Consider the following 14,233-nt stretch of genomic DNA (forward strand, 5'->3'; position numbering starts at 1 on the left):
TTTGTATTTCTCAGTCTTCCTTTTGTCTCGCATAGGAGCAGGCAATATCTCTGCCATCAATATCTCATTAAGGAGCCCGGGATGTGAAATGCCTTGTTCTGGTTTTAATTTTGTTTTCTAGGCTCTTAGCTATATTTTATGACATGGCATTTTTTTCTTTGCTTGTTGCAGTCCATTTCTTCTCTGGCATTCCCTTTCCTCAGGTTGTAGCTTTATTTCTTTCTCTGCCTGTTGGCACTCGAGGTGTATGCAAATTATTGTTACATGCTTCACCATCATAACCTATTGCTCTCCATTTTCCTTAATGACATTCTCATCAGAATGCTAGCATCTGCTCAGCTTGTACATGTGTAGAAAACAACTTCAACTCATCCGTGAGGGGGGTTGATTATTCTTTATATTTTTGTTCTTTCTTTTCTGTTGCAGATTGCCTCAGACTTGCATTCACGAGGTAAGGAATACAGCTGCTCGCTTTCTGCCTTGGGCAAAATCTTGCTGCCACTAGTGCAAGCAGCAGCTTAGAGGGAAAAGGAAGGGCATTCACACAAATAGCTAATCAAAGGGTTTTTAATGATACTCATTAAGAAAGAAATTCATTAACAAGCCAGCACAGGAACATTCCCTGAAGGGAAAGTGATGTCACATCAAAGTCCCCACCTGACTAACACCTTTATTGCTGTTCATAGTAAGGCCAAGTAAGCAGCAAAATCAGTTGCATTCAGTTTCTGCTAAAGAAAGTCAGCCAAACATGGTCACTGAAGTGGGAGCAGTTCTGTTCTACTAATGAGAATGGGGTTTCAGCTCTTCAGAGAGATGTGCATTTTAGTATCCAACACCAATGCTTTTGAATTCATACCACTTTATAGTTCTTACCCTTCATTTTCTCCCCTGCTCTTTCTCTCTTAAGAGAGAGAGAAATTTGGATACCTCTGACCATGTCCAAAATGGTGCCTGTGGTAGTGGTGCAGTCCCAGCCTCAGATGGATCAATGCCCCTTCCCCAACAGAAGTCTGCAGAAGGCAACCTCATTGCAGGGTGCAGTGGGTAAGCCATGCTGAGCTGTAGGCTGATCCAAGCACAACCTAACTGCTCAGGATAGACACAGCCTCTGAGCCTGAGAGCCATTTCTAACTTGCAGGCATTATAATTACCTCTTTCTTTTTTTCCTGAATGCTCACCATTACTTACCAATGAAAGGGATTCTGTTATTTTTCTGCCAGCTCATTCATTCTTAGAGATCAGCACTGGTATTTTGGGATGCTCATTTGCTCTGTAAAAATGATCTTTTAAAATAGACTGAAGCAGAAATCTCACTCTTATTGCACTGCCGTGATACAGTAGAGCTCAGTTATTAGAACAAATTGCAGCAAGCTGCTTCCTGGTTGTTACACTCACATAATTACTACAGGCTGATACATGAAACCATGCTTCACTCCTGTTTAGAGGCCAGATCTCCATTTTGCAAGGACAGAGCAAGTTCTATTACGCATTTTACTGCCAAAGGAGGTCAATTAAGTTTAATTGGTTCTAATTAGCACTTGCTCAAGCTGTTATATTCTTTACCTGCGTCCAGTGGCTCTCCAAGTGCTGTACAATGGATCCTGCTTTTGAACACAAAGGAGAATTCCTAATGGCATCCTTAAAGGCAAAAGATGCACTCATCAGCATAAACGGGTAACAAATATCAGCACAAACAGTAGCAGGCCTTTTTAGAAGAAAACAACAAACATTTCATCCCTATCTGGCTTTGATCAATTGAACTGAATGCAACCGTGCACCGTGTTGTTTAAAGTTATAACACCAAAAGTACACAAAGGTAATCACTCCCTCACCATTTCTTTACAGCTGAAATATAAGTAGTGGAGAATGAGGGGAGGGGACAGAAAGAGAGTAGCAGCTCTGAAAAGATAATTTTAATGGTAGCTAGACAACATACTAAGAAAAAAAGAAACAAAAACTTCAAACATGTATACCTGAAATCCTAGGAGTTAGGAGGAATGTTGACAGGTTTGGGGTTTTAGTGCTTTGTTTGGGGTTTGTTTTGTTTTTCCCTTCTGCTGCAGAGAGAAAAACAACCTTACTTGCCTCAATGACAGTGTAAACTATTTCAGGCCTGAAGGTGTGGTAAGAATCTATCATAGCACTTGGGATGGTCTATGACAGACTGAAAGAGGAATCACATGCCAGGAGAGATGCTGCAGCGCTTAGGTGTGCTAAGGTGTTTTCTGCTGAGATCTTTCTGGATATATCTACACAGTTAAACAGAGACAGACTAGAAAGCAATCGAGTCCTCATGCTAACAGTAGAGCTAAGACCTACCTCTACCCAAATCCCCATCCCATATTCAGAGCACACAGGCATGGCACTACATGTCCTCCACATACCATGAGATACCTCTAAGTCATACCTGTTATTTTGGGTGAAGGAGCTGTAGGCATGGCAAGAGGTCAGGCTAATACAGAAGCAGGGAATGAGCTAGAAAGAGCAGAGTGGATGTTTAGGATCATTGCTCTGCTCTATTCCATCACCCCTTCCTAATTTAATAGGGCATATATCCTGTCAGTCAAGGCATGCTTAACACTATGTGCCCCTCAGCACCACTGCATCTCTTCTTTCTCGCCTCCCACACGAGGTGCGCCAGATTCAGAGGACAGCAGCAGCACTGAGCATACAGACCATAGCAGGACAGCACCAATACAAGGACTGGGGAGAATGGTCCCAAAATGTAAGCCTTGCCTAAGTGGTCTCAATATGAACTGCAACAATGCCTGCCTCATTGGAGACCTTCCCTGCCTTGAAAAACTCCACACTTGGTGAGGTGCCCAACCTCCTACATATGTGACAACTAACAAGGTGCTTGGCAAAAGGATTTGCTGAAACCCACTTGAGCCTGAAGCCACCATGTGCATTCCAGCTGGAGATTGCTAGGGTAGGAGTAGTCAGAGATGGGGCTTGTAGACCCTAAGCATATTGCAGTCCCACCGGCTTGGATTAACCACACATTTAAAATACAGTACCAGCTCTAGTGTCCTGAGGATTTAGGCCTCCTGTGAACTAGTGGAGAATCAATTTTGGTACAGAAACCAAAAGCAATGAAGCCTACATGTACCATCAGCAGTTCAGAATCACACGTGAAATTGTTGTGCACTTGGCTGATTCTAACTTGGTGTACGTGCTCCCTTTTCTTAGTATTATTACTCTTTGCCACCTCTTCTGCTGTGTGAATGGACCTCCTAAATGACTTGCCCATTCCTCACATGGCTTTCAAAAAACAATTTGTTTTTAGCTACTGTATTCCGGAGAGAAGGAATACAAAATGTGTTAAAAAAGTCAAATTAAACGAAGGGAAAATAAACAACCATTCCTCCCCTCAGCAAACAAGTTCCCCCAGTTGTTACAAAAGAAGGCCTAGTCTGGTCCTTCTAATTCCCCTGCTAAAGTTCCATCAGGCCACTAAGCATAAAAAAACCCCCACACTGCACAAATAGTAGAAAAACAAAGGAATGGCCTGTATGGATTTGGGGTTTTTTGTTTATGGTTTTTTTGTGTGGTTTTTTTTTTTAATCTCTTTCTTTTTTTTAAAAAAAAGAAGTTCCTATCAGAATTTTCCCCAACCTCATAACCTTTCCTCTATCACCTGTGAGGACTCTTTCTCAGCCCTGGCACACACTTTCTTCTCCTGGCTGGCAACCTATGGGCTGAGGCGAGCGTAAAGCACCGTATCAGTTATTTCAAACAGTCATGTCTTACTTTTGCACTGGCATATACTTAAATCAATACACTTAAAACACTCCATGCTCCTTTTCTTTTGTACCTTGCCCAAGGAACAGTGTTTTCTGCTCTGTTTCAGGTGACAACCAAAAGTTATTTAGAAGATTCACTGACTTGGATAAGGACTTAGGAAACAATAAACAGAATAGAATCATAGAATCAACCAGGTTGGAAGAGACCTCCAAGATCAGCCAGTCCAACCTAGCACCCAGTCTTAGCCAATCAACTAGACCATGACACTAAGTGCCCTATCCAGCCTGTTGTTTCCATCACTGAAATGGCTGTCTAGACAGCAATGCACCACTGAAGCACATGTAACAATTTATTATTCAGTCCTTCAGCCCTTCTGCATATAAAATTGAGCCTACATTCAACGCAAAGATTGATAAAAATTGACCAAACACCTACCTATAAATTCTGGGGATATTCTGCACTGGATTGGCAGCAGCTCCGTGGGTACCAAACGCCAAGCCCAAGGATTCAGAGCTGCCGAACACAGGTCTTACACGTCCACTACTTCACGGGCTTTAAGCAAAGTCCTTACTGTACATTGAAATAGTTATGGCTGTAGCACTAGAGTAGCTGTATCAGTGCAATCACATTGGTACAACTACTCCCAGCACAGACAGGACCTTAAACAGAAATCCTTATGATAAGCAACATTTACCACTGGCCTATTGTTAAGACAGATCTTCACTTAGTTCAAAAACCAGCACATAAAACATTCCTTGTTACCTGTAAGTGGACAGTGATGATTATAGCTCAGTCTATGTTATTATTGCCTGATTTTCACAGTTTTTCACATATTGACTCCTTACTCAAGGTCTTTTAACATAGATTTGAAATGTGAATATGTTTTATTTTGTTTTGTCCCCAGTAAATATACAATACACACTTCAACAGTACTATTAACCAACTTCTTATGCCAATTGAACTTTGCTGCACTAATACCAATGAAACACATTAAGAGGTCATACTTGTTTGTTTTTTTCCTGTGAACAAACTGTAGCCAATAAACAGTATCTAAAAAAATCAAATGAAAAAAGAACCCAACCAATTCTAAGTGCCTGCCACAACATCCCTTTTGCTTTAAACACATTATTCACAATAAATGTTCTCAATTGCCTTTTTTTTTTTGGCCTTAGAAAAAAAGAAAAAGAAGAGTACTTCTTTTAAAATAGTAAACTAAATGGTATCTTAAAAAATATGTACTGTGGTTCATTGGAAGTACACTGTATAGAAAAGAGAGAGAGAGAGAAAGAAACGAAGAGACGTCACCTGTAAGATAATGGAGACACTTTGCGGTACACAACACCACCTTACGCAATTATCGTAAGCAAATTATTAATGAACAAAAACGTACAGAAGCAGATGGGCAAGTTAGTGACTATCATGGTACTGCACAGCTTTAATACTGACACACATTTACTTTCCAGTGGAAGAGATAAAACACGTATTTGAAAGCAATCGGGATGGCTTTATCAACGTCTGAACGGTATTGAGTTTCGAATAGGATATAGCGAGTAAGGTGTTCCACCAAAGCTCAGCACAAACTCTTGAACTGAAAGAAAAAATAATGCATCTACCAGTGACTGATTTACTTTTCCAGATAAATAAATCTGAATTGTACCTGGAATAGTTTTCTTTTAACATGGTAACTCTAAAATAAAAGCCTTACATATGTAAATGTGGTGCTCTCTTTATCTTGCTTGAAAACTTTTGCACGCTTTAAAAGTAATAATTTTAACTGCAATGGTTTAACAAGCAGGAAAATCACATAGATAAATAAATGTATACTTTTTTTCCCTCAAATTTTTTTGGGGGGGCTTGTAACCTGCTAAATAACACACTCAACCTTAAAGAAGTTAACTAGCCATTTTAAATATTCAGTAGTGCTGAGTTAGAGTTGATGGCTGCAGTGTTTTATCTTATCATGGAACAAGTTAATGAAATGAAAAGCAACACATATTTAGCAATGTAATTTACCTTACTAAAATCCTGCCATTTCTAAAAGTGTTCTTAATACTGGTGAGCTCCAAGGCAATATATAAAACAACATAGACTGGTTATACGAAAAGAGTATTCAAATGGAATCTTCTGTTTGTAGTCAGATAACTAACGGAAATAAGCTGCAGGATGCAACGTTTAAATTAAGCATCAAATCAGTGGGGTATCCACATACAGTACTCTAAGAAAAGTTTGACAATTTACTTATTGAGATTTTGAGAGGTACAGAAGATTTGGACAAGGCCATGAAAATTAATGAAGAGACAGAATGCTGTCATTAATGTCCACTTACAGAGTCTGGTTTATTCCAAAGTGTAAAACATGCGTTATTTCCTCATCATATTAGAGTTTGAAGTCACTCACACAGGTCAAGGATTTTCTTTGCTTATAGTCAACTATTTGGATGTATTGTATTGCTAGAAACGTACTTAATGCAAGCCAAAAATAATTTGACTGTTGCTTTCCTTCCAAACCCTGAACATTTTACTACAAATTTAGTAGATCTGGCTTCAGCTCTCTCAGATTTCAGGTAACAGAACACAAAGGTTTTCTAAGACTGCATCAAAACAATTAATGTCATGAATTTCAGTGGTGCAGCTCTATCCTCTATTGTACTGTACATGTATTGGAAAGGTGAAATAAGACACTCTGACATTTCAGTGTTTTTGGAAGCAGCCAGAATATGTCTTCATAATAAATTGCATCCTTAACAACTTACTTGGTATTTCTTGAGTTTATGTTGTTTATTTCCTCCGGGAAATCTCTGTCATATTTTGGGCTGGAGAAATTAATGGTAGCAATTAATTTAAAACTGCAATAAAAAACCAGCTTTAGTGAAACACCTTAAGTTCTTTTGTTTGTAGCAAGGTTTGTTTTCCTTCCCCTTTGCTTAATGGCACGGGATGGCTAAAAACAGATACTAAGGGCATCATTCTAGTGAAAGGGTCTAGGCCATCTCATGCTACCTTTAATTTTCATACTCACTCTTTAGTCTGGCACTTCCAACTTCTGATCCCTTCTTAAATAGGAGGAGCAACTCTGTTGCTTGCTTTTCAAAGATTTACATGTCTCTAATGTCTTCACTGACATCAGTTTTGCCTGTCACTTTCTTCTTTCTACACCCCAATGGAAAACCACCTAACACACTTCTTTACATCCAATATTACCCAAAGTAGCTTACAGTACGTAAGCCTTCTTCACACATTCAATCTCTTTTTTTTTTCTTCATGTCATGAGGAGTAGAGTTTTGTGCTTATCACCAAATAAAATTGCAGTGCAAACTTTAAACATAAAAGTTACACAATTAAAAGTTAATATATGGCACCACAGCCTATTAATTCACATATAGTACAACAGACCAATAAAAACAGACATGAATATGAACATAGCTAAAAAGAAGGTGAGTTTGCATAGCAATGCAACAAAAGAAATTATATACATAAGGAAATCCTTTTCATCTTGGAGGGTGATTTTTCTTTCCTTTTTTTTTTATATACTCCTGACAAGGAATAGCTTAAGGTGTAGAGTGTATTAAAGAGAAGAACACAAGTAAAGTATCTGTGGGATATGTGTGGCTGTGTGTCTTTACATTGCATTTACAGTTCTTTTAATAGTACATAAATAAAGAAAATGTTCATTGCACTGTTTAGTGTCATCACTTCCATGAGTGTAGACCTGATGGTCCATCAGAGCAGCTTGCAATGTGTCTTCTCAACTACTCTATAGAGAGAAACAAAGAGAAAGAGGTTGTGACAAGGAGGAAAAAAAGCCCAAAACAGTTAAAAAAAAAAACACAAACAAACCCAAACTCAAAAAAACACAAAACAAAGAGGAAAACAAGCCCAAAACAACAAAAACAAACCCAAACTCAAAAAACACAAAACAAAGAGAAAAACAAGCCCAAAACAACAAAAACAAACCCAAACTCAAAAAACACAAAACAAAGAGGAAAAAAAAGCCCAAAACAACAAAAACAAACCCAAACTCAAAAAACACAAAAACAAAGAGGAAAAAAAAGCCCAAAACAACAAAAACAAACCCAAACTCAAAAAACACAAAACAAGGAGAAAAACAAGCCCAAAACAACAAAAACAAACCCAAACTCAAAAAACACAAAACAAAGAGGAAAAAAAAGCCCAAAACAACAAAACCAAACCCAAACTCAAAAAACACAAAACAAAGAGGAAAAAAAAGCCCAGAGCAACAAAACCAAACCCAAATTAAAAAAAAAACACAAAACAAAGAAAAAAACACCCAAACCAACAAAATAAAAAACAAACCCAAACTCAAAAAACACAAAGAGAAAAAAAAGCCAAAAACAATAAAAACCCAACAAACCCAAACTCAAAAACCATAAAAGAGAAAAAAAAGGCCAAAACAACAATAAAAAAACCAAACCCAAACTCAAAAACCATAAAAGAGAAAAAAAAGGCCAAAACAACAATAAAAAAACCAAATCCAAACTCAAAAACCACAAAACAAAGAGAAAAAAAAGCCAAAAACAGTAAAAAAAAGACAACAAACCCAAACTCAAAACACACAAAACAAGGAGAAAAAAAGCCCAAAACAACAATAAACAAACCCAAACTCAAAAACCACAAATCAAAGAGGAAAAAAAGCCCAAAACAATAATAAAACCCCCAAAAAACCCAAACTCAAAAATCACAAAACAAAGAGAAAAAAAAGCCAAAAACAGTAAAAAAAACCCAACAACCCCAAACTCAAAAAACACAAAACAAGGAGAAAAAAAGCCCAAAACAGTAAAAAAAACCCAGCAAACCCAAACTCAAAAAGCCCAAAACAACAACAAAAAAAACCCAAACCCAAACTCAAAAAACACAAAACAAAGAGAAAAAAAGCCCAAAACAACAACAACAAAAAACCAAACCCAAGCAAAAAACAAAACAAGGAGAAAAAAAAGCCCAAAACAACAACAAAAAAACCCCAAACCAAAACCTCAAAAACCACAAGACAAAGCCTATGGCAATATTAGTGCACCACAGGATGAATATTCAGTAGGTTGGGAAAAGGGAGTTAAGTGCTTCTAAGATGAAAAGCAATGGAGGCTGAAACTTGGTGCATACCAACACTGTACCTGAGACAGCACTTTTCAGGGTTAGTGGATCTCCACTGGCTCTTTTACAAATGACTGGGTAGTAACTGTTGGGAGGCAGTGTGGGTTTGAATTGCAGCAAACAGGAGGCAAACGTGCCAACAGCTACGCTGCTTTTACCAGCTAACACACCAATAAGCCTGAGCTAGCTGGGATGTGGGTGTGCTAGTTCAAACAATACAGTCAAACCTTTTGGCAACTGATGCTACCATGATGTACACATTATTAATAGGATTTTATACAAGGTTTAACAAATGACACCAAGCTGGGGGCAGATGTGGCTGGGTTGGAGGGCAGAAGGGCTCTGCAGCGGGACCTTGACCGCCTGGACAGATGGGCAGAGTCCAAGGGGATGGCATTCAATAGCTCCAAGTGCAGGGTGCTGCACTTTGGCCATAACAACCCCATGCAGAGATACAGGCTGGGTTCGGAGTGGCTGGAGAGCAGCCAAACAGAGAGGGATCTGGAGGTGCTGATTGATACCCGCCTGAACATGAGCCAGCAGTGTGCCCAGGTGGCCAAGAGAGCCAGTGGTATCCTGGCCTGCATCAGGAATGGTGTGGCCAGCAGGAGCAGGGAGGTCATTCTGCCCCTGTACTCTGCACTGGTTAGACCTCACCTTGAGTACTGTGTCCAGTTCTGGGCCCCCCAGTTTAGGAGGGACATTGAGATGCTTGAGAGTGTCCAGAGAAGGGCGACGAGGCTGGGGAGAGGCCTTGAGCACAGCCCTACGAGGAGAGGCTGAGGGAGCTGGGATTGGTTAGCCTGGAGAAGAGGAGGCTCAGGGGTGACCTTATTGCTGTCTACAACTACCTGAGGGGAGGTTGTGGCCAGGAGGAGGTTGCTCTCTTCTCTCAGGTGGCCAGCACCAGAACAAGAGGACACAGCCTCAAGCTACACCAGGGGAAATTTAGGCTGGAGGTGAGGAGAAAGTTCTTCCCTGAGAGAGTCATTGGACACTGGAATGGGCTGCCCGGGGAGGTGGTAGAGTTGCCATCCCTGGAGCTGTTCAAGGCAAGGTTGGACGTGGCACTTGGTGCCATGGTCTAGCCTTGAGCTCTGTGGTAAAGGGTTGGACTTTATGATCTATGAGGTCTCTTCCAACCTTGGAGATACTGTGAAATATTAAGTGATAATAGATTAAAAAAAACTTTGGAAAACAATTCCCCTGGCCTGGGAAATTAGTTAGGATACACAACTAAAAAAATGGGCTACATAATCAAAAAAAAACAGAGGACAAAAAGAGAAGAATATTGCTCATCAAGCAGAAGACAGTTAAAAGAGAAGGCCTCACAAGCTTCCCACCACTCCAAATGAATTCAACATCCTTTTCATTCACTCCCCTGGGAAATATTGCCAATGGCATTCCTACACTGCAGTTTGCCAAGAAAAGTCTAAATTACTAACATTTCTTCTACAACTTCCCCAGTGTTTCACTAGCACATGCTAAAAGGCATACTATGTAGATGGCATGGCACAGCTTACACAGATTTGAAATAGTCCACACCAAAGAGCAGAAGGACTTCAATAGTTTATCATCACAGGCTAAATACATCAGAAGGCAAAACGATCTGGGTAAAACTCAAATCTCATGGTCACTCTAAACTTATTCAAAACAGATGTATGATTTTTCCTTTTCCATCTATTTGAGAGTTTGAACTGTAGCTAGAGATAAACTTACATAATTCACCAGTAAACTGTCCTTGACTGTTTGATCCCACATAGCCTACACCGAGAAGGTCACCGGCATTGCGTTGGTGACCTCCTCGCAAGACTTCACCTTTTCTAGGTCCGGTCGATCCTTTAGAAGAAGCTGTTCCTGAAGAGCTGTGGCCACCAGGGGATGGGAAGTTGGGTTTACTATATGGAACGAGTGCCTCTTCTAGAAAAGCAAAGTGAAACAAAAGAAAAGGCAAATACATTATCACAAACATGAGCAAACAAGCTGTTCTTAGATGAACATCATACGTACCTCTGCCCTCAGATACATGTCTTTCGCCTTGCTTTATAGCATGGTAACATCACCATGTTGTATCTCACTGCCAAAGAAACTAGCATGAATTTAATCTTGCTTTGATGCAAACTCACAAGTTAGTTTGCATTAATTACAAACCATCTAGAGTCATTATGAAGATCACGAATAGATCAAGAATCATAGATACTTTAATAAAAATACATGGTCATGCAATTTCCAAACCAATGCAGCTATGATTAGATTCTTGCTGCAAGCCTACAAGAATGTAGGCTTTTGCCATTTTTTAGCTTAACTTATGGTAACTTTACTTTGATCCATTTAGATAAAGAACTACAACACCAGCTATTTCAAATAGTTTCCAGCAGCTCAGTAATTTCCAACACTAGAAAGGACACTGAAAATTATTTTAACTGGTGGTGAATTACATTAGAAAATATTATGTAGTGTTAGTGGTTGTAATGTTTGGGGTAAGTAAATCTTCCTGCAGTTTGTTTCATGTTTCATTATGATGTTTGCTTTTGCTCAGCTGGCGTCTTCCTCTGTTAAGACTTGCAGTAATGAACTGCTTGTGAGAGCAGGATTAATACCCATAAAGCATAGGACTGTATGTCTTCATAAAGCATGAAGGAAAACAAGACATCACATCTCATTAGAGGTTCCAGGAGATATTGTTTCAATAATCCTAACCAAAGAAGCAAAACAACAGAACTGATTTAACACTGAAACAGATGCACTTCTTTTGGCTTTGCTCTATATATGTGCCACTTTTTCTGTCTCAGAAGCCAAAGAAAGAGACATTGTTAAAAACAGTTTGATTGAAGAAAGAAGGTGAGTGTATATATGCTTAACCTCAAACACAGGAATTGCCCTTTCTGAAATCAGTGGGATGCCTCCTGTTTGAATCTCACATTTTTTAAAGTGAATCTGACCTGAAAGGGGTCTCTTTGTTTTGCAGTTCCTATTGTCTTTGCTATTAAATAACCTGATGAAGAGAAACTGACTCTTTTTGACAAGAGGGCAGGAACACAGAAGGAAAAGTAGGTGGAGGTGGTTGGAAAAATGCCACAAGTGAGTAGGACACATGAATACCCCATGTGATCTTCTACTGAACAGCACCCATTTGAATAGTAAATCTGTTGCAGAAGAGGGTAGGCAGCTAATTTCTTTCTCTGCTGAAGTAGCTCTCACCGACCCTGCCCAAGGGACTAGAATTTGTGCTGTAGGACGTAAGGGCATTATTAGTGTTTTGTGCTATGACCGTGTGCTGTCCATGTTGAAATAAAAGGATATGCTTAAAAGACATACTAAACTGACATTTAACAGTCACAGCCTCCTAAATTATGGACTTATTCTTTATCTATCAAGCCCTAACAACAGAATCAGGCGCAACCCTGGTTTCCAAAAGGCTGGCTGAAGTGTGGAACAGCTTGCTTTAAGGCAGCAATAAAGCGAGCGACATAAATCAGTTTAGCAGAAAGCTGGATACATTTTTATAGGATGGAAAGAAAAGCCCCTAGCCTTGCAAAATATTCTGAAGATGACATATATATGGTCAGTTGATTTGTTTTTCTAGCTTGTGGACTCAGGATAGGGCCTCCTTTGGGTTCAGTGAAACACCAACCAAAAAAGACCATGAGTAAATATAAAATGCATTATCACAGTATCACAGTATCATCAGGGTTGGAAGAGACCTCACAGATCATCAAGTCCAACCCTTTACCACAGAGCTCAAGGCCAGACCATGGCACCAAGTGCCACGTCCAATCCTGCCTTGAACAGCTCCAGGGACGGCGACTCCACCACCTCCCCGGGCAGCCCATTCCAGTGTCCAATGACTCTCTCAGTGAAGAACTTTCTCCTCACCTCCAGCCTAAATCTCCCCTGGCACAGCCTGAGGCTGTGTCCTCTCATTCTGGCGCTGGCCACCTGAGAGAAGAGAGCAACCTCCTCCTGGCCACAACCACCCCTCAGGTAGCTGTAGACAGCAATAAGGTCACCTCTGAGCCTCCTCCAGGCTAAACAATCCCAGCTCCCTCAGCCTCTCCTCGTAGGGCTGTGCTCAAGGCCTCTCCCCAGCCTCGTTGCCCTTCTCTGGACACGCTCAAGCATCTCAATGTCCCTCCTAAACTGGGGGGCCCAGAACTGGACACAGTACTCAAGGTGTGGTCTAACCAGTGCAGAGTACAGGCGCAGAATGACCTCCCTGCTCCTGCTGACCACACCATTCCTGATGCAGGCCAGGATGCCACTGGCTCTCTTGGCCACCTGGGCACACTGCTGGCTCATGTTCAGGCAGGTATCAATCAGCACCCCCAGATCCCTCTCTGTTTGGCTGCTCTCCAGCCACTCTGACCCCAGCCTGTATCTCTGCATGGGGTTGTTGTGGCCAAAGTGCAGCACCCTGCACTTGGAGCTATTGAAGCCATCCGCTTGGACTCTGCCCATCTGTCCAGGCAGTCAAGGTCCCGCTGCAGAGCCCTTCTGCCCTCCAACCCAGCCACATCTGCCCCCAGCTTAGTGTCATCTGCAAACTTGCTGATGATTATCATCATAGAGCATATGGTGTGTTGAATTACTTGTTGTGCCCCCAGAAACAAATACAACCCATAAAATAAGCAACTCTGACAGAAAAGAAAAGCTAAGTTTTCCACAACATTCTAGCACATGAAAGGTAGCTGTCTCAAGTCCTTAGTGTGGGCTTACATTTAGTAGACACTCAAGAAAACCATGCCCCATGGTACAGGCCTACAAAGAATATGGGGAGGCTTTGCTGATGTCATTCTCCTTGCAAAAGTGGGACTTGAATATGAAGATAGAATTCTAGCCCCTATGAAATCAGGTCATGTACATGCAATGAATTTTTCTATAGGACATAGGACAACCAAAAGGTTTTTAATATCATCAAAGCTACAGCAACTTGCTTTAGCACTACTCTCTTTAGGGGGGTAGCTGAGACTGTTCCAGTTGATGTGCTGTAACTGCAGCTGCACAATGAAACCATGGGAAGGAACTCAGTGACCTTGTTTAGATAAAAAGCAACCTGTGGAAACACAGTCCCCAGAATTAGTTGCTGGCTGTTTTTTTACTATTCAATTTCAAACCAGAGTTCTTGCACTCACAGCTTGGTAATGGCTAAATGAAGTCCCCCAAGCTGCAAAATAGCTGTTTTCTGAAAGCCAACAGCTCATAATAACACCTTTTCACAACTTATTGAAAACTGGGGCAGGATTGATTTCCAGAGATTTTTTGTCATTAGTAAAAGGGAAAAAGCAGAATTAATATTATTAAACCCTCAGAATTTGGAAATACAGACAAGCATCACACATATGATTAGCCTTATTTTAAAATCTGCCAGAGGAAAGAATAGA

The 14,233-nt window shown here is 40.5% G+C and overlaps 1 protein-coding gene across 14 annotated transcripts in view; it reads right to left on the reverse strand.

Moving 5' to 3' along the window:
• Positions 1–551: 551 nt before the first annotated feature.
• Positions 552–14,233, reverse strand: part of ROBO2 (roundabout guidance receptor 2) — a 1,176,697-nt gene continuing 1,163,015 nt past the window's right edge. For all 14 annotated transcript variants that reach the window (XM_064152296.1, XM_064152297.1, XM_064152298.1 and 11 more), the window contains 2 exons: positions 10,671–10,772; positions 552–7,497 (listed from right to left, as the gene is read on the reverse strand). In XM_064152296.1, the coding sequence (XP_064008366.1) occupies positions 7,493–7,497; positions 10,671–10,772 (107 nt within the window). In that variant the 3' untranslated portion in view covers positions 552–7,492. The remainder of the gene's footprint in view (positions 7,498–10,670; positions 10,773–14,233) is intronic.

This window comes from Pogoniulus pusillus, chromosome 12 (assembly GCF_015220805.1).
Source record: "Pogoniulus pusillus isolate bPogPus1 chromosome 12, bPogPus1.pri, whole genome shotgun sequence".
Taxonomy (NCBI): Eukaryota; Metazoa; Chordata; class Aves; order Piciformes; family Lybiidae; genus Pogoniulus; species Pogoniulus pusillus.